Genomic DNA, 20,535 nt, shown 5'->3' with positions numbered 1-20,535 from the left:
AAACAACAAGTAACTGAAAGCCATAAAGAAAATTCATCACGTTAATTAAGTCTGCTTATTTCCTTTGTTAAAATTAACTGAGTTAGTTCGTTTAAAAAAAAATATTTAAAGAAAAGAAATCACATTTATTTGGAAAAAAATAAATAAAAATATTCAAATGAAAGAATAAAAAATGAATATATAAACAAACGAAACGTGTATAATAAAGTCGTTGTACTGTGAAATATGTCACTTTATTTAACGGTGCCTTTGATAAAAAGGTTTCCCCTTTTCCCCGTTGTAGCTGTGCAGAGTGAAATTCACCTGAAATTTGTTACAAACTCTTGTGTACAGTGATTTATGCGCAATTTTTGAGGACTCTGACTTTAAACTATTTTACCAACGCGAATTTGAAACTTGAATAAATAGCGATCCCTTGAGCTTTTACAATAGCCTATGAAGGTTAGTATTTAAGCTCAATAAGCTGCTGCATATTTAACATTTTTATTGGAAATTTATCTCCGTAAGCACAAAAATAAATCCATAATAAAATAAATTTTACCGTTGAAGGAACTTCAGTGTTGATCGTAGGTCCACATGGTAATGCATGTAAAAGTAGTAGTAACTGTTGTGTACCCACCTTATTACTGAATTAGGCAGAGCACACTGAATTAAATCAGGACATAAAGCACGGTCTTTCTCTTGCTTTATTGAATGCTGTCGATCTGACAACTAGCCACATAACGGGGCCTCCTTGGACCACCACATCCGGTTCAAAAGTCATCACATTAAGACATATCAGTACATGACATCCCCCTTTTCCTTAGATTAAATTTTTTAAGACTAAAGTTTGAATGTCTTTTTTTTTTCTTTAACATTGAACATACTTTCTTGTCTTGCTTTGAACAATTATATTATCTAACTGCCTCATCACACATGTACCTTTTTTTTCCCAATATATACATGTCGCCCACGTAGATCACGAAGGCCGGGTCCTCTGAAGGATGCAGCCGACGTTTTGGGACACAGCTTGCGTTTTCTCCGTTTAACTGAGTTTTTGAAAATATCCACCCTGGCAGGAGTTTTTAAAAATCTCAGTTTTTAGTGACCGAAAACGCCATTTACGTGTGGACGAAAGGCGCAAACGCATAGAAAAATCTGCGTTTTCAAAAATACCCGGGTACATGTGGACGTAGCCTAAGGCTATGTACCCGGGTATTTTTGATACCAAGCAGATTTTTCTATGTGTTTGCGCCTTTCGTCCACACGTAAACGGCGTTTTCGGTCACTGAAAACGTAGATTTCTAAAAACTCCGGCCAGGGTGGATATTTTCTAAAACTCCGTTTTTGCATTTATGTGTGGATGAGAAAAATGGAGAAAACGCAGAAAACGCAGCGTCAAAGATGTGTTACTGTTACTGTTAATTGTGCTCTCTGCAGTGTTTAAATGCTTACATATACACACACAGTTACTGTCCCTCCACACATATGACTCGATGCCCCAGCTTTGTTTACTTTTTCCCACCGAGGCTTCTAGACTTCTGATTGGCCAACATTTCTACACGGTTAGGAATATAGCGCCACCTGCTGCTTTGGCATGTTCCTAGCAGCGTTTTCCTTCATTTCTGCCTTTACGTGTGGACGGGATTATTTTTTAAAATGAAAAAGGAAAATCTCCGTTTTCAAAAATTCCCGTGTACGTGTGGACGTAGCCTAAGTCAGCGGTCCCCAACCCCCGGGCCGGTACCGGTCCGTGAGTCGTTTGGTACCGGGCCGCGAGAGTAGAGGCTCAGGTGTGAAATGTATGGTTTTCAGGGTTTTTATCGGTTTTCAGCGTTATTTTGTTATCGTTTTGATCGTTTACTCGGTTTTCCTGGGTCTTTTCACGTGTGTTATGAATAAATCTTCTTTTTTTCGGTACCGGTACTAGTTTTATTTTGTTGTATTTATCTGCGACACCTTAAAGGTAGGCAGATTGCAGAGGTTGTGATACGGTTGTTGACAATCTTCTTGTCAATGCTCAACATGAATGTCTCAGAAGCAAAGCAGGAGGAACCTGAGAATTTAAAAAAAATCAACAACAGCAACAAAAACTAATGAAAACCTTTAATAACAAGGGTTTGAATGTCTTACTGGTTGAACCTATATGGTTGTGTTAGTCAGTGTATTAGTGTGGAAGCAACAGAATATGAAACTAAACAAGCCAAGAGTATCACCTTGATGCATGCTCAATGATCCAGGTAAGTAAATCCCAAAAAGTTGATTCTGTTCATCAGCTTAGTCTATTCAATCTATACATCTGTCCCAATTCATGTATATTTCGTATTTCTTCAACAACGGTTTGAATGGTAGATGTTGGCAGAAGATGCTGCCCCTGTGCTTTAATGTAAAACATACTGAAATTAGACCCATCCATACCAGGGTCTTCTGTATCTGATACCTTACTGTATGGTGGCACTTGTGGTTGGACTCTCTGAGTATCTTTGTTTTAACCACAAATCACGTTTTCTAAACGTTTGTGTTTTCTACACATATGGGAGGTAAATGATGGTTTTACAGAGAACACACTTTGGCATCCTCTCACTGGACAAGTCACATGCTGTTCACAACTAAAGCATGCAGTTTTCTTTGTGTGCACTCAAATGGAGTCGAGTCAACTAGCGCCACCTGTGGCCAAGTGCCATAGTCTACAGCCAGGTTAACTTGTGACACAGATCTGCACCACGTTTGAATTCCTGTTTCATGCACAGTGTATTTGTAACTTTCAATGTTGTCTGTTTGTGCATCTTGCAAATAAACCTTTGAACCTAATGAAATGATATTATGTGTTTATTTTTGGCCTGCATCAGTGGGAAATGCCAAGTTATATACATAAAGATATAGAAATCAGCACTCCCGTTGTTCATCATGATCTTAATAACTTTTTTCCATAACAAAGAAATAGGTCTTGAACAAATATATGACACATGAATATTTCACTAGTGTTGTAACGTCACATCCTGTTAGTTTTTCTCTGGAAATGATCATTTTAGCCAATAGGTAATTCATCAACATGGCTGGAGAGAGTTGATTCAGTTAAAGGACTAAATATTACAGTCCCTGATAATGCATTGCTTTAGATGGAGAGACTCTTGAGTGATGGCTGTTATGAGGAAAGGCAGCCCAGAAACTTTGTCAGCAGCACACACCATTGTGAGCCTCAACTTTCGGTCTTTTACCCAGGCTAATCTGCCATTTTCCTTCGGGATTAGAGATCGATCTAGATTACCATTTTAAATTTGTGACACATCATTAGTAGTGGACCTTGGGTTCATCAAGTGTTTCGGCCGTTATCACTAGACACCCTCATCCAAGGAGGCCCTGCCAGGGTTGATCAGGCCCTGGAGTGTGTCACCGGTTTATGTTAAAATGTTTCTCTTCTTCTTTCTTCTGTTTAGTTTCCTACATTTTCTTTCTATATGTTCACTGCAACTGAGAAAAAATAATACTTACCTCTTTAGCATTTACGAAGCCTAACTTCTTCAAAGGGATAGAAAAGGTGATGGAGAGAAGTAAGACAAAAGGGGACAAGATAGGAGAGAGAAGAGCCGGAAGGGGGACGCCCGGTCTGGCTTCCCACACCACCTTATATACAGTCTGTTTAAGTATGGTTAATTTAACAAACACTTGCAGCAGCATCTGCAGCAGTTACACAGTGATTAGTAATAAACAGAGCCAGTGTGATTGAGTCGAGAGAGTGAGTGGATTTAAGAAAGTGGGTGACTCAAGTGTGTCAGTTGGTTTGTTTTTGTTTTTTTATTGTTGAGATGAGTTAGAATTTTTTTTTGTTTGTTTGTTTTAAAGCTAATTTGATTTTCAAAACTTGCACATGATCTTCAATTTGTAGCAGATCTACTGACTATCACATAGCAGCTGGAGCAGTCTCAAATGGAGTTCAGTCCACTACTGCCACCTGTGGCCAAGTGCCATAACCCACTACTAGATTAACTTGTGACACATCTGCAGTAGAGGCTGAGGGGCTCCACTTACACCTGGAGCATTCAAACCTGCCCACAAACATGTTGAAAGGTGCAATGTGGATTGTCAAGACTGAAACCAGTCATTAAGCAAAGACAACAGGGATCTTTTTTTCTGTTTATTTAGTATGCACAACATTTGTAGTCGCCTTCTGCACAGGGGAAGTCCACGCACACTGTGTACAGTCCCAGCAACACTCTAGCACATCTTGGTTGGTTGTAGGACCAGCCTTACTCAGGGCAGATACACATAGAGACACAATCAGGTCCTCAGGTGTCTAGCCGAGAAAGCTGAGTGCAAGAGAAAATCCATTGACGCTCAACCTTTTGTGAACCAAGAGAAGTGTCAGTTTTCATCAGCATTTGTCCCGGAGGGGGACAAGCCGAGGACAAGCCCTTCCGCCCTGGACCTGGGCCCGCTGAAGGTCGCCAGGGATTGGCAGATGCGAGTGGACTTGGATCAGAGGCTAATCTTTTCCACAGAGATCGTAACAACTACTCTGCAACCAGACCTCGTCCTTTGGGCTTACTGCTAAAAACTTGCCACTGAGCTGAAATCTTTGGGAAATCTTTTTGTAGCCTAAGCCTGCTTTAAATTTCTCAATAACTTTATCCCTGACCTGTCTGGTGTCTAAATCCAATCGAGAATCTGTGGCAAGATCTGAAAACTGCTGTTCACAAACGCTGTCCATCTAATCTGACTGAGCTGGAGCTGTTTTGCAAAGAAGAATGGGCAAAGATTTCAGTCTGTAGATGTGCAAAGCTGGTAGAGACAGACCCCAAAAGACTGCCAGCTGGAATTGCAGCAAAAGGTGTTTCTACAAAGTATTGACTCAGGGGGCTGAATAATTACGCACACCCCACTTTGCAGTTATTTATTTGTAAAAAATGTTTGGAATCATGTATGGTTTTCGTCCCACTTCTCACGTGTGCACCACTTTGTGTTGGTCTTTCACGTGGAATTCCAATAAAATTGATTCATGTTTGTGGCTGTAATGTGACAAAATGTGGGAAAGTTCAAGGGGGCCCAATGCTTTTGCAAGCCACTGTATATAACAGTGATGTACTGTTAGTTGCTAATTGTGAGAGGGAAGGATTCTTTTTTCAAACCATTTATTAAAAAATATAATATACTTTTTACTTACAAATATATTAAATATAACAGTAATAAATAAAATCACATCTCCATATTGACATGATATAACAAAGTAAGTAACAATTAAAGCCACAAAACCTATGTTGTTATCACAATAAACAAACGGGGATTTCTCTAAGCATGTTGATCATAATCACTGATAATCTGGTCTAATTTGTAGCTTTGTTTAAAATTGTGCAAAGCTTGTTTCTGAAACCTCAATACAATTCGTGCACAACTGCTTCAAATTATTTAGTGTTTCACGAAGTAACTACCAAGTAGTTTAGCTAAGTTAGAAGCAGCCTGTGCTGGGCTTCTCTGGATTAACACTTCCACCACATTGAACCCTATGAGTGGTGTGTCTAAGGGCACTGAGCTAATTAGAAACGGCACGTTCATGGAAAGCTCTGGGTCTTCATTGCCTGGTAATTTTACAGTTAATATTACCCACCAATCAAATGGAAGAGATTCCCCATTAACTGCATAAATCTTTGGCACTTTCCCATAGTCAGTTAACTCTATGCTTTTTTTCCTATTAGTCTTACTATTGGCTCTCTGTTGCTTACAGCGGTTTTTAGTGGCTCATTTTTGCTCTTCTTGGATTTCTGTCTCTGGAGTTTAGCTTGGTGCACTTTTGTGTTGTCACATGATTCAGTCTCTGTGTCAAGGTGGGACTCAGATGTTGTCCCGGTCTCAGCTGGTCCCTCCGCAGCAACCGGCCCTAGTAGTGATGGGTCGTTCGCGAACGAAATGGCTCTTAGAGCCGACTCTTTGAAGTGAACGATGCGAGCCGGCTCCTTATTGGGAGCCGTGAGGTTTTTTTTTTCTTTCTCTCACCCTCTCTCTCGCCCTTTTTTCCGCTAAACTCCGCACGCGCGGCCTGTACTTTGCGCTGGGCAGAGGGGGGAGGGGCGTTAATTACACTTGCAGTAGCACAGGAACAGAGCCAGAGAGAAAGAGAGCGAGGGACAACAACGTCACATTAGAAAGGTATAGTAATCATCCACTATTTTCAGTTGCAGATGATAAAGGATTCAGAAAACATGCAGGCCCATATGACAGAGAATGTGCATCTTCTTTTTGTTTTAATATTTTAATTTATATTTAATTGTGTTGTGGTTTGCAGTGTTTTGTGTTGTTTCACGTTAAATTTGTTTAAAAGGAAAAAGCTGAAAATTTAAATAGTTAAAAGTTTAAAATGTAAATAGTTGTTTTTTGTATTTTATTATTTATTTATTACATTTTATGTGGAGTGAATAAATAAAAGTATATTTACGGTGGCCCTTAGAGACAAAGCACGTACAAACTCCAACACACGTACAAACTCCAAAACGCGTAAAAACTCAGACGCACGTACAAACTCAGAATCACGTACAAAAGACAACAGAAGTGCTCCAGGATGCTGGGCGCAGTGTTGAGCTTTTGTTACCTAGTGGCTACACAAGCCAGGAAGTATCAACAACCAGATTTGGTGTGTGGTAGTAACAGGTAAATGATTTTTTTTTAATTATTTGAATAAATATGAGTGCTTGTCTATAAATACACAAACAATACACACATGTTTTCAATTGTGTAATTTAAGTGATCTGGGTAGCTCTGTTTTGGAAGTTCAGTTAACACTAGAAATGTGTTTTGGAGTTTGTACGTGCTTTAGTTTGTACGTGATTTGTCTCTAGGGGCCATATATAAACATATATAAATAAAACCACTTTTTTTACATTAGTAATTCCTTTTCTGCATAATTCTATATTATTGTTAATGATTAAATAATTAAAGCAACAAAACAACCTGAAGAGTCGGTTCGGAGCCGAAAGAGCCGGCTCTTTTTAGTGAGCCGAACCGAAAGAGCCGGATCTCTAAAAAGAGCCGGAAATCCCATCACTAGGCCCTAGACTGGTGAAGTTTCTCTTTGCCTCGCTTCTGCCATATTGACTATGTGCACGTTAGCATATGCTACTTCCGGTGCGGAAACTCCTGTGGGGAGCTTTGTTTCCGGTGTCCTATTTGCGCCTTGTTTACGGTCCAAAACAAGTTAAGCAAGTGAATGAATCAAGCAGCGATTTACATTTCTATAGATGTCTCGGGCATTTACCCAATATATCTGTAAATGATGTTCATCGACTTGCCAATATTTTTTCTCCGCGCCTCAGGGCAAAACAGAAAATGGATTCAAATGTTATATTTCTCAGCTGTCCCTCGTTTATCGCGGGTGTTATGTTCTAAAAATAACCAGCGATAGGTGAAATCAAGTTGCCAATTTTATTTTTTGACGTTGCAAAACGTTTCGTGGACATCGTGGACATACAGTACTGCACTTCAGAGTCACACTGCTAGCTATCGATGCAGCGATTCTGTACTGTACAGGAGAGACGTCACGGAGGAGATCATCTGCAGCGATCAGGACGCAGGACACAATGTGAAGTAAAAATAAGCATGCAAACTTGCACTAAAAAATCTGCGAAACAGCGAGGTGAAAGGTGAACCGCGTTATTAGCGAGGGACCGCTGTAATTTTGAAGGTAAGTCACAACATACCCTTTGTAAATACTAATGTATAGAAACCCTTACCAGCAATCATTCATTTTTTGTGTGGCTTTTTTCACGGTTTGTTAACATGCTGTGTAGGTGTGTACTTGACGAGCTGATCTCGACATAACGGGAAACATCTGGTTTGACTATTCTTCACGTGTAGTTTGAATGCTGAACATTTGCCTGTTTAAATCATAAGACCAGTCACTATACACAGATGTGCTTCTGAATGTGGACGATGTGTCTTCTGCTGCAGTTCTGCTTGTGTTGAGTGATGTAAACAACTGATCGATTTAAACTCTTTAAACGTCAAAATTGATCATTAGATTTTTATGACACAACAGCGGTGAGTGTTCCCACCTTCTGCTCTTTGTAACTTAACGCCATCTTTCCGTTTTCGAGTTTTGGACATGATTTTGGAGAATATCTTCGCAGTAGCGATTGACCGCAAAGTAAAGCTACCGGAAATGTACAACCCCACATACGGTCTCAAACCAGGAAGTTAGCATTTTCTCGTGCACAGGGTCAATTGGAGAGGAGGACCTATGACCTCGCTATTCTGTCTCACTGAGCAATGGCCGGGGGGGTGCAACTACCTCTTACACATAGTTCACTTCGGTGACAAATCTCTCTCTTTTTTTTTTTAACAAGTACTACTTCTGATGGGATCACACATTAGTGCGTCACATTAGCTTTATTTTTGAAACTCTGTGTATACCAAGATTGTATACACAGAGTTTGTAATTGCAGAGAAATACTGAATTAATTTTGGGCATTTCATTATCGAGCAGGAAGCTCAGAAAACTCTTTGGGGTTTAACAGGTTAAAAGAAAAGCAAAATCCACATTTCATTTTCAGTTTATACTGTAAATATTCCCGTTTGTAAATGAAAATGCAGATTCTGCTGATTTTGTGAACACCCTAATATTCTTTTTCTTCATTTTCAGTAAAGAAAAAAATATGAAAAAATTGTCTATTTTTTATTTTTCGATTAAATATGCACGGCTCCCAGTGCCTTTGTATATATGGAAATAAATGCTATTAAGAACATGGAACACACTGCTATTACTTTGCACATAACTGTACCAAAGACAAAACTGAAGGCAGAGAGACCAACAAACAAACGGACAGTTGCTGCAGTAAAGGTCCGACCGAGCATCTACACCTCAGTCAGTCACCGACTGCCAAAGATTTTCATCAAAGATGTAAAAATTATCATTTTATTTAAAATCATATCAGGGTGTCCAGTTATTTTCGAGCCTCTGAAAATGGCTGTCATTTCTAAACAGTTAATGCACCAACTTTGTGAAAGGCCTAATGTGTGACACCTTAATAACTGTATTTGCATCTGTTGCTGCTTCTTGTATTTTTGAATTAAACAACCATGAGGTACAGAAGTGAAAACAAAACACATCTCTGTTTATTTCTGTTCCAACCCACGGTCTGCTTTTCATGGAGCACGTCATCACTTTGTCCATTTTTACTTTTCTTTTTTTGTCCTGAAACACGCCGAGCCCACCAGCATTCTGAATGAACAGTATGATGACCAGGTCTGCGTCGACCTCATTGATAAACTCTTGATTCCAAATGTGCTCTGCCCAATCATACACTGTAAAAACGATAACTAGTAATTGTTGATTTAATTAAAGTTTTCAAATTAAACTGACTTAGAAATAAAACTTTCCATTTACAACCTAAAAAAGCTCGTCTGCCCCACAAATTTCTTCCATTGTAACTAAGATTTTCTAGAGAGCATAACAAAGATTATCAACTTTTGAGTAGATTTTTTGAGTCAAGTTGGGAACCTGTGGGAAACCCCGTAGATGACTGGCACACGTGGTCTGTGCCAAGTTTGAACTGGACCAAACGAGCCTGAGAAGACCTGAGCTGTGTGATAGTGGTTTGTCAATGTGTTCTGGACTGAAAACCTGCTAAGAAAATTTGAAGAAACGTGGCCAAAGTTGGATGGAAATTACCATTTTTCGACCATTACGGATTTTACCTGGTCTGAAGTTGGACTGTATTTTTTGACCATTTTTCGGACAGGACAAGCTGCCGACTATTTGCCCTAGCAGGTAAGCTAACCAGATCTATTATTAGGATTTTCTACAAGCGCCTAGGCTGCATCCTCCTCAGGACCCAGGAGGGTGGAATGAGTAAAACACTGAAAAAAAGCCAAACAATAACATATTTAAGTTATCTAAGTGACTTATATATCATGTTTAAGCTAGCGAAGGACCGGGGGTGAAAATGATATGCCAGCCAGCTAGCTATCAAAGCCGGTGGTAACAGACGTCTCCGAAAACGTAGAAGCATTTTTGCAAATATGTGTTGTCTTATTAAACTGAGCAGATATTTGAAATTTACACAGCTACATTCTCGCCTGAAAATATCTTAAAAGTTTACTTTGTGAGCCGAAAAGGGTAATAAGAGTAATATTAAAACTAAGTGGCTGCCGCCATTGTTGGAAACTAGAATCGGCTGGGCTGCGCTATGAATTCTGGCATAGGGTGGGCCAAGAAGGATACACCTGACCCATCCTTCAAAGCTGTGGAAAGTATTGTATTGTTTTGAGAGCCTTTTTGTTGGTGGAGTATTGATTTTATGTACAATTCCACGGGTAGACGCGATCTGTACCGTCCGACTTTGCACATGCGCAGTAAGGATCAGGGAGTCCGATCCGTAACTTGTTTTTTTTCTACATTATATTGAAATGTTTCATTATTGCAAACATTTTCTCAGGCGGAGAGAGGTCGTGGAGTGTCAGCCTATGGTGTCCAGTGTGTGTGTCCAGGAGAGATGACCTGGGCTGTTTTACTCTGTGGAGGTAAGACTGTCCTAATTTATTTATAATTTAATTATTATTCAAATTGGGCATGATTTATACTAGATTGACTATATTGAAGTAGTACAGTATTTGCTGGGGCAATGCATTGGCCAACTTTATTATATTGTGCTACTATTCCAGTCAAGACCCTTGCCAGTGTTACATTGAAATCCTTACCCTGAACTTTTCTTTACACAGAAAATGTGTAAAGAAATTTCTTTCAAGAAAAGAGTCTCCATGCTAAATCAAAATTGTGAAACAGAAAGGCAATCTCATAATTTTGACTTAGCATGTTTTTTTTTGTTTTCTTTTAGTGCTAGAAATAGGACTTCTATAGACTGAGATGGTTAGGGAAAGAATACTAAGGCAGGTCACAGAATCTGATTGGTCACAGATTTTGGTGCAACTTAGAACATAATATGTATTTGCATATTGATACTGGTTTTTGTGGAGGGTATTTCTATTCCTGTGCAAAATACGTCTTCATGAGAGATTTTTGAAGTAGGTTTTGCTGTTGATAACACAGTCAGGCATATAACATGGTGCAGACTGTCCAAGACCGCTACCCAGGAATTTTCTGTGCTGAATAAATGACAATATTTTGGTGAATGTCTTGTTTAGATATCTGAAAAATTTCATCGGATCACAAGCAAAGACCTCCTGGGGACCTTCAATGCATCCCTTGGCAAATTTGTGCCTGGCCTGCTGAAACTGTACCGGCCTAAGAAGGGAGCTCTTTGTGAGGAGATGGAAGACCTCCTGGATAAACTTGATGAACAGGTGAGTGAAGTGCTTCTTTATCTGACATGTTTAGAAGAGAGAATACTTTTCTCTTAACAGAAATTGAAAAAGATGTTGGCTTCAAACAAAACACATCAGTGGACATGTCAGTAAAAATTAATGTCATCAGTCATTGCTTTGTTCTTATTTGGCAGTATTTCTATTTAATTTGTAAATAGAAAGTAAAATTGTTAACATGATGTTGTTGTTGGGGTTTTTTTGTAAGTTTTGCGTGTTGCTGGGTCTGACCTGTGCTTTATTTTCATTACTATGAGAGTTCTGATTTTGCATTGTGTATAGTACACCATGTTACTACACTAATTGAAATTCTTGTTTTCCACTGAATACTTTTTAGGCATCCGACATTGTGTCCCACCGGCACTGAGAGGCCTGCCCATTTTCCTCAGAGAGGATGCAACAGAGGTTTTCCTGAAGTGCTTAGTAAGTACAAAAAAGTAATGCAAGTAAAAATAATTGCTATGAGATGTTTTTAAAGGATGAGTTAATCCAAAATGGAAATGTACACTTCCTCAGTGCAGTCCAGATAATTTTATAGTGGGGATTGCAGTTGTCATAACTCTCACTCCTTTTTTTCTGCTGAGCAGCAGCTGGGCATTGTTAGTGGGTGTTCCATAGCAGAAAATAATTTTGTACAAAACTCACAAGGTGGCATTAATTAAAGGAAAATAAGCTTTTTGTTCTTAAAACCTCTATGAGTCAAATGACCAGCATGGTATAGAGGTTAAAGTTAAAATCTTATCTAAAGTCTTTAGTTTTTCTTAGCTTTCAATAAGTCATATTTTACTTTTCTTCAGGACACTGACATTTTGTAACCAGTGTTGAACGGTGTATCAGTTGCCATCCTCACCATCCTACAAGATGACGATACCGATACGTCTGTGCGAGAACATGCAGTTGTGTTGGAAGGGGACATCGTGCTACATAACATTCCAGATCTCTCTACTGCCTTGGCACACCTCTTTGGCCTTCTGTATGCCCTCAACATTGATTATCCAAAGCAGATGAGTTACACCTTTAAAGCAATTGAGGCCATCTTATTTTGACCTGGTCGGACAATATGAAGGTGACGTGGATAAATCATTATTCGAAATGTAAGTTTTAGTCAGATGAATCTGTATTGTTGAGAATATATGGTGAAAATTTGTCTTGTAGTATTTTAAAAGATTTGTTACAGTGTTTTCCACTTCACATGAAGCATAGAACTGGTGTTTTACCTGTTAGTTTCCTCTTCATTGATGGTAACATTTCTAATAACTTTTAACTTCCATAGTTCATCATAGTAAGCCCATGTAAAATGTCAATATCTGGGTACATAGGCAATCGTTTGTGGAATTACTATTTAAGGTGCAATAGTTATGTTCAGCTTTTACAAGACGGACAGGGTGTGTGTGCGTGAATTATTAAGTTGCTGGACACTTTTCTTTTTTGGTTCTGGACTGGAATTTTAACGTCTCTGCTGGGGTGCTCAAAGCACCCAAAAGAAACTGGCAACACGTTTTTGTTTGTTTGTTATTTCTTTTTCTTTCTTTCTTTTTTTTAACAGAAATTCACCCTACTGCCCATGACATTCTGAAATGTACTGAAAGTGCTGTTGAACAAAATAAATAAGCTTTTAGATAAAATTGAATTGTGCTTTGTTTTATTCTATATCTATTTATTGAGTGTTCTTTCAAGTATAATCACAGCATACATTTTCCTTTGTTTATATAGGTACATTTTCAACTCACTGGAGTAAGAATTGTATGATTACTCAACAAGAATATCCTTGTTTGGTGAAGGCAGAAAAACATGGCATTGAAACCAGAATTTCTTCGTTAGACTTCCAGGATTATCCTAATTAGGTGAACAAGAAGAACCAAGTTGGCAGAACTTGTAAATCTTAGTTAAGTCAACAACAGTTGCAAAAGTTGAGAAAACTCAAAAATCTCTTGCATCATGTTGCCTTGAAATTTTAAATTTTCTCAACTTTTTCTTTTTTACAGTGTAGGCATTGGTTGCTGCCGACAACAAGAAATAAAGCAGGGCTGAACCATTTTCTAATAGGGGCGGGAGGGTAACGCTATGCGATTTCTTCATTTTTTAGAATTTATATTCAACGTTAATTGCAGCTAGGCTCAAAGTGTTAATGCTAACTTATTTTAGTAAACAACATGTCATATGCAAACAACTAGGGTGTAGCACATGCCCACCCAATGCCACCCCTGTAGATCCACCCCTGTCAGTACTGAACTTGCTGTCTCAGAAAGTGAAAACAAGGCTGAAAATAACAGGCATAAACACTGAGTTTGTTCTTAGAAAATCTTTCTGTATTTACAGGTTTGAACAGACAAGCAGGTACAGACAAAGAGCGCTTATATACACAGCAGCACAAGATGTTAAAATGAGTGCTAAAACTATACAATATTTACAGATGGACTACAGCGGAAAGTACAGACTAAGAACAAGTTTTATCACAAAACGTCTGGTACTCTACACAGTATCACAAATTCAATGAGCTGTACAGTTAAAAACCAAAAAATGGCAAATCTACATGAAATCCAATGTTTCTCCAATTGAGAGGCACTGAATTAAAATGTATTTACATTATATATACATGTTATAGTGTATAAGCATGTATGTTTTCATACATATATAGCTACCTGTGGTGCAAAAGCAGCAAAAGAAATTAGAATGTATGGAATTCAATACTACAAAGGAAAAAAAACAAAAAATGTTTGTGCTAAATGGGCTGACTGACAAAAAGGTTACACCATACATAACTAATATACTGGCAAAAACAAAGATTGAGCGCAAAGAAGTAATGTTTGCTCAAAGTCCTAACGGTTACGTCAGTCATTTAAAAGAAAAAGGAAAAAAGAGATTGTCAATAATACTTCAAGTTCATGCAAAGATATAAACCATTAAAAAAAAAGACAACTTTTCCCTGTTGACCAACCAGCTGTGCAGCTTTCCCTTCATCGTGACACAGAAGGTGCAAAATAAGAGGGAGGGCGGGGCTTCCTGTGCGGATTATGGAACAGAGTTAGAACGCAGTACGGGCACTTGGTGGGGAGGTACAGTCTCAGAGTCAGCCTCATCCTGGTTGGAAAAGCCGCTTGTTGTGGCAGCGCTGGGTGGTGGTGGTGTGGAGGTGTTAGCGGTGGTGGTGAGGGTGGTGCTGATGACACTGCTGCTGCTGGTGTTGGTGCTTGTGCAACTGGCAGCAGGTGTAGTGGCCTGCTCCTCTTTGGGCTGCTTACTGGCAAACTCAGTGATGCTAAAGACAAATTGGAGGCAGCCCAGTTTGATGTAGCTGCCATGGTGGAGCAGGGCCGTGCCCTCCCAGCCCGCCCCGCTGCCTCCAATTAGACTGGAGCTACTCGCTTTGCAGCTACAAGACGGCTCAGCACCACCCTGACATTGGCTACTCATCACTCCTCCTACTGGCAACAACCCCACCATGGAGTTGGCTCCCTCGTCCTCTTCCCGTTTCTTACTGCGACCTACGCAAAGAAGAAATGCAGCAGGTCTGAGAAAGACGTCTGTACAGACTAGTGTCACAGTAAACTCCATTAATGTGGAGACAATGCAACCATGAAAAGATTTCACTGATTACATTTTATCCACAAAATAAAAAATGAACACTTTGTTTTGAAAATGAGACTAAAATGATGTGGAAAGCTGAACTCTGGCAAACATGTTTTACACTCATCATCTATAAACAGTTTCAGAGAAATTTGATTTAATGCTGTTTCACACTGCAGCTCTTTACTAATTAAACATCTGTCCAAATGATCTTTAATAACAGATTAAGACTGGAAGCTTTATGTGATACAGCAACATTCAGATTTTACATAACGTGGTCTGCCACAGAACAAGTATATCTGACTGCTCATTTTAGCACTTTATTTATTTACCTTTCTCATTGCTACAATGCCACATGCACCAAGTTTACCACTGTACTGTACGTTTACTACATCCTTACTTTTACTTTGAAATTGCAACTGATAATAATAAGCCAGCCCGTTCTTTCCCATTTGGTGTTTTCTCTACCAGCAGGCTCGCTGGCTAGATCGCCATTATGGATGGAGATGAACTCCAACACCAAACTCATGGTTTGTTTTTTCCCTGCACTTCAAGCTGGCACTCTAACCAGAACCTACAACAGACGGAGAACCGGTTCTCTACACAAACTAATTACATGTACCCATTAAGAATGACAAATGTGACCTTGACCACAATTTGGATGAAGAACACTAAAAGCTGACCAATACTGCAGGAGCAGTGTCAGTGTAACAAACAGGACACTGACATTAAGCACATGGGGGGCTACACTTCCTGAAATTCTAGCCAAACTAAAAATGATTCTTTTCAGTATTAGAGTATAAATTAAAGTATTCCTTAAATTTACAGAAGCAATGATGTTATGATTTCTTCACAATTAAGATTTTAACCATTTTAACCAGAACACATACAGATGAGTGGCTAAGTGGAAGAAGATGGATGGATATTCATAAAAGGTTTATACAAAATCCATGAGTGACGACCTCATCAGCAGTCCAAATCAAACTGGGCACACAGACCTAGGTTCCTTCAAGCCAATCCAAACAGATGACGGAGATGTACTTACGAATGATTCCTTGGACTTTGGCTACCAGGCCACCGGGTGGACATGGTGAGGTCTTCTCAGAGAAATCGCATGAGTACAGGACATTATCCACTGTGGTGCCATGCTCGCTGTAGTTCAGAAGCTCATAATGCTTGGTATTCTGAAGGACGACAAACACACACACACAATTTACATCTTGGTCACTAACAACCACAGGAGTGCTCTGCAGAGTGATGTAGTTTAAAGGCCTCACCTCATCATAGAAAATACAGGCATGTTTCCCCGATACGTAGTTGCAGTGACCGTAGTTTGTAAGGCACACATCCATGTCAGCACCTTAGAGAAACAGTTAAAGACTTAAACACCCTTTCCCACAACACAAAGAATACAGATTTGCAACATGGATTTTGTTTCTGCAATATTGATGTGTCAAAATGTATTTTAATGACCTGCACTCCAATGTGACATATTGTGTTTTTGTTCAGTAGTTTTTATTCCACATGGTCCTGTTGTGACCCTCACAGGTCTAAGAACTCACTTTCACAGACAACTTGCTTAAAATACTCCGATTTAAAGATGACGGTATCAACTATCACTCAACCTGACTAATGATGCAGAGATTGGGAGCTAGTACAGGCTCAGTATTATACTCTGTCGTGTACTGCTGCCTGTCGTGCACAAGTACAGTCATGGTTAAAAGGACACCTTCTGTCAAGGTTTACATATTAGGACAAAATAAAAATCATCTTGTTTTTAGCAGGTCTTGAAATTAAATCTTGATATGTAACCTCAGATGAACTATAAAATATGACATTACTGTCATGTATTTGACAAAAAAGAAGCCAAAATGCAGAATTAGTGTATGAAACACTAAGCAAACCCTTGTTGCTTCCATAGAAATAAAGATGACAAGTAGCAGGTACATACTGCTAATCAAACACAACTGATTAACTGATTATGAGCACGAGTGACCACCTCTATAAACTCAGAAGCATTCTGGTGTGTGTCGACATGATGCCAAAGAGGAAAGATGTCTTAAAGAATAAATGAGTGCTGCATGTCAGTATCTGAAGTTGCATGAAGCCAGTTCCAAACACGCTCATAATTCTACCAGGAGAAAGATTATTCACTATTCAAGTGGAAAACGTGCAAGACAGCTGCAAATTATTCCCAGGAGTTAAAGTCCAAAAAAAGTCACCTAGGATCAGGCAGTGCAATGACTCAAAGCACATCAGCAAATCTGTCTGGTGGTTCTGCAAGCTGATGAATGATGGGGTGTTGTTAGTTTTTCCACACACTGCTTCTGCATCACTTCCCAGTTTTATATCTGTAGGAGTGATTAGCTCAGAGCAAAGCCACCAAACCAGGGGCCCTGGTACACCTGCTGTGTTGGCAGCTTTGCGTGTCACCAGTAATACCATCACACAGCTATATCCATTCATGCTAGCTGTTACGGTGCATGTACGTGCTGCAGTATTCTTCTGAACAATAGGTGTTGCCCGTCCTCCAAATCAGCGCTGGTATAGAAGGAGAAGAAGTCAAAGTTGGAAGCCGAGGAATTTTAAAGCCAAGTTTCAAAGTTTCAACATCTCCCTCTGTGAAACCTGTGAACCTCTAAACTTCTGTACTGATATGATGTTAGGATGCCATTAAAAACAGACTGTAACCCAGCTGCAGCAGCAATGCAGCAACACACCAGATTATAAAAATGGAGAAGTGCATGACCAGCAGAGACGACAGCTTACAACATGTAACATCAACTTTGCTGTATGGTGACATTTGCCAGGCACCACACAGCAGGTATGATGGGGTCCTACCTATGTTCTACTTCTGTCTTACTAAACTTTAGTCATAAGGCAAGAATATAACCTAAATCAAACATGATTGACTGGAGTTTGGTGAACTGGTATGATTTTTAAAAAGTACGTCAGTTCGTGAAACTTTCCCCATCAAAGGTGAAACCTAAGAGTGGCTCAGGGTCAGGGCACAGAATGCAGCAGGGTCAAAGTCACAGCGACTGAATGTCCTACCTGATCCTATGTGTAACGTCCTATAGCACATGCTGACAGCTGCTCCTCTTCCTGTCAGGGGGTAAAAGACCGCTCTGGCTTGCACCTTTTTCTGACCTGGAAGGAGGAGAGTGTAGGTTTTAATAATTAGAACAAAACAGCAATCAAACAGCAGAAAAACCGACTTCTTGACAAGTAAACAGACTAAACTGTAGTGCAAAGGTGTCTTACTGTTTGGGTGGGGTGCTGAGGTTTTTGGGGTAGTGCTGGTGGTGGGGGGAGGTTGAGTGCTGGGCACTTGGGAGCAAAGAGTTGCTGGATCCTCTGATGGGCCAAGAGCTTGATCATCTCTGTATCCAGTTTGTCCAGCTCGATCCATGCACAAACACAAACACACAACCGCCAAAAGCTAATTACATCTTCGTGTGCTTCATAGCAGAACACAGCAATACGAAGGCTCTTAAACTGTCACATGTGGCCACAGAGTGACAAACTCACCCCCATCCTCCTCTTTTCCATCCTTCATGCAGCTGGACAGGTTGGTGATGGAGGACAGTGTGTTGGGCAGCAGTGAGTCCGTCAGTGCAGGAGCAGCCTTTATGTCTGAGGGACAGGAGAGGAAAAAAGAGACAAACTGACATTGAATATGACGGCCCAGCTGTGTAAGTGCTCCAGTGTCTAAAAAGTCCAACTGGTTGATGCACAAACTGATACACTTGCAAAAATTCTACAAAAAGACTTCATTTAACACACTTCAAAGAGTCACGAGGACTTGTTGCAACATTATTTCATCTCCTTTAACTATCATGAGTGTGTTTGGTTTTTTGGGAGTCAAGGATCCCAATAAAAATCAACAGACATCTTACTGGTGTGTCTACTGCATGAAGAGTTACAGCAAACTGACAGAAGCACTGTTATCAGAAGTAATTTCTGACCACACCAATGTCCACTTTTTCCCAGTTAATGCCAGTCGTCTATCTGGACCTCTCTCCTATCACATTGAAAATGAATCAAAACTCAGAACCTCTGATCGATACGGTCGTGCCCGTGTCAGTGATTTTGGTTTGTAACATCTGTCAATAGTCCGCCCATGATTTACTGTCCCCTTTGAGACATACTAACATGCATGTTGTCACCTGACACTGCTCTGTCCAGTCTGTGGCAAGTAAACGTAAAGAGACGTCAGATACCAAGTCAGCTTCCCACCTGAGCAGCAAATAAAAATGCTGTTTTTTGTCTTACTCTTAGTAAACTAAATAAATAATTCACTGACCAAACACCATCCACTCTGATCATTTTGCATCTGCTGGTGAAAGAAACTGATCTGACATCAGTGTTAAGTTAACAAGCTCTACGTGACTAAAGAGTCATGCATTAAATGAAACAGCACGAGTATTTCTTGTAATCAAATTACTCAATGAATAGTTGCAGCCCTGGCTAGTACTATAGGTGGAAACAACAAGCCTGTATTGACTTTAGAATTACAAGTTTAGTTTACTTTAATTACTGTTAAACTACAGTGTTATGTTTTTACATGTACTTAACATTTCCAGAGAAAACACTAAAGGCTGTTTTTGTTCTTAGATTTAACTCATGCTGTGTCACTAATATTGCACTGTAATACTATTGGTACCATAGCAGTGACAATGGATTCACACTTCGGTCATCTGTCACCATCCCAGAAATTTACTAGTCAGTACTAATACAACAGAATTATGCAATTCTCAATAGCAAAACAAATTATCATCCCATGTACACAAAGGCTGCCAACCGACACACACACTGCACAAAACCCCCACAACACCTCCTCCAAGTGGTGAGCACATGGGGGGTGGGCCTATGTCATCTCTTTAGCCTGTACACAGCCAGACTGCATGGGCTAAAACACAGTCTCTGGTTAGACTCCCTTGAGCTCCTCCCCAGGCCTGGCTCCAGGGTGGGGCCCTCGTAATCACTATAGCTACTGTACATTATCTCTTATACTTTAAAGTATTATTAGAATAAATTATTATTATTATTATTATTATTATCATGATTATTATTATTATCATCATCATTATTATTATCATTATTATTATTATCATTATTATTATTATTATCATCATTATTATTATTATCATCATTATCATTATTATTATTATTATTATTATCATTATCATTATTATTATCATGATTATTATTATCATCATCATTATCATTATCATTATTATTATTATCATTATCATTATTATTATTATCATCATCATCATTATTATTATCATCATCATTATTATTATTATTATTATCATCATCATCATTATTATTATCATGATTATTATTATCATCATCATTATCATTATCATTATTATTATTATCATCATCATTATTATTATTATTATTATCATCATCATTATTATTATTATTATTATCATCATGATTATTATTAATATTCTTATTATTAGCTGTATAAAGTGATACATTAAGACTGCAGCTTTGACATTTCTGATGATGTGTACCTGGAGTAGGTGCTGATCCAGACTTTACTGTGTCGTGCTCCTGGCTGCCTCTAGATGGCGCATCTGTCAAGGAACTGCTGGTGATTGAGAAGGAGGGCTTTTCACCGGTGCTCACACACTCCTCCTGGGGCTCTGTCTGGCTCCTGTGGTTCTGTTG

The 20,535-nt window shown here is 39.2% G+C and overlaps 1 protein-coding gene and 1 long non-coding RNA gene across 3 annotated transcripts; one reads left to right on the top strand and one right to left on the bottom strand.

Annotated features, from left to right (window-relative positions):
* Positions 1-9,396: 9,396 nt before the first annotated feature.
* On the top strand, positions 9,397-13,301 carry LOC146504612 (uncharacterized). The gene is made up of 5 exons (XR_014868833.1): positions 9,397-9,733; positions 10,401-10,485; positions 11,107-11,265; positions 11,621-11,706; positions 12,081-13,301. It is a non-coding gene; the product is annotated as an uncharacterized LOC146504612 (long non-coding RNA).
* A 269-nt stretch (positions 13,302-13,570) lies between these two features.
* LOC146504611 (PHD finger protein 12-like) lies at positions 13,571-20,526 on the bottom strand. Of its 2 annotated transcripts, XM_085131322.1 has the most exons (6): positions 20,379-20,526; positions 18,115-18,486; positions 17,905-18,000; positions 16,128-16,210; positions 15,896-16,034; positions 13,571-14,768 (listed from the first exon to the last, which is right to left on the bottom strand). In XM_085131322.1, exons 2-6 carry the CDS (start codon positions 18,260-18,262, stop codon positions 14,296-14,298), a joined length of 939 nt encoding a protein of 312 aa, XP_084987448.1. In that variant the 5' UTR covers positions 18,263-18,486; positions 20,379-20,526; the 3' UTR covers positions 13,571-14,295. The 2 variants fall into 2 exon arrangements, with proteins under 2 accessions (XP_084987448.1, XP_084987449.1); XM_085131323.1 differs by lacking the exons at positions 17,905-18,000; positions 18,115-18,486; positions 20,379-20,526 and adding an exon at positions 17,073-17,809.
* Positions 20,527-20,535: the final 9 nt, after the last annotated feature.

Source organism: Neolamprologus multifasciatus, chromosome 14, assembly GCF_963576455.1.
Source record: "Neolamprologus multifasciatus chromosome 14, fNeoMul1.2, whole genome shotgun sequence".
Classification (NCBI taxonomy): Eukaryota; Metazoa; Chordata; class Actinopteri; order Cichliformes; family Cichlidae; genus Neolamprologus; species Neolamprologus multifasciatus.
The sequence above is the reverse complement of the archived record's forward strand: the minus strand, read 5'-3'. Positions and strand labels throughout refer to the sequence as shown.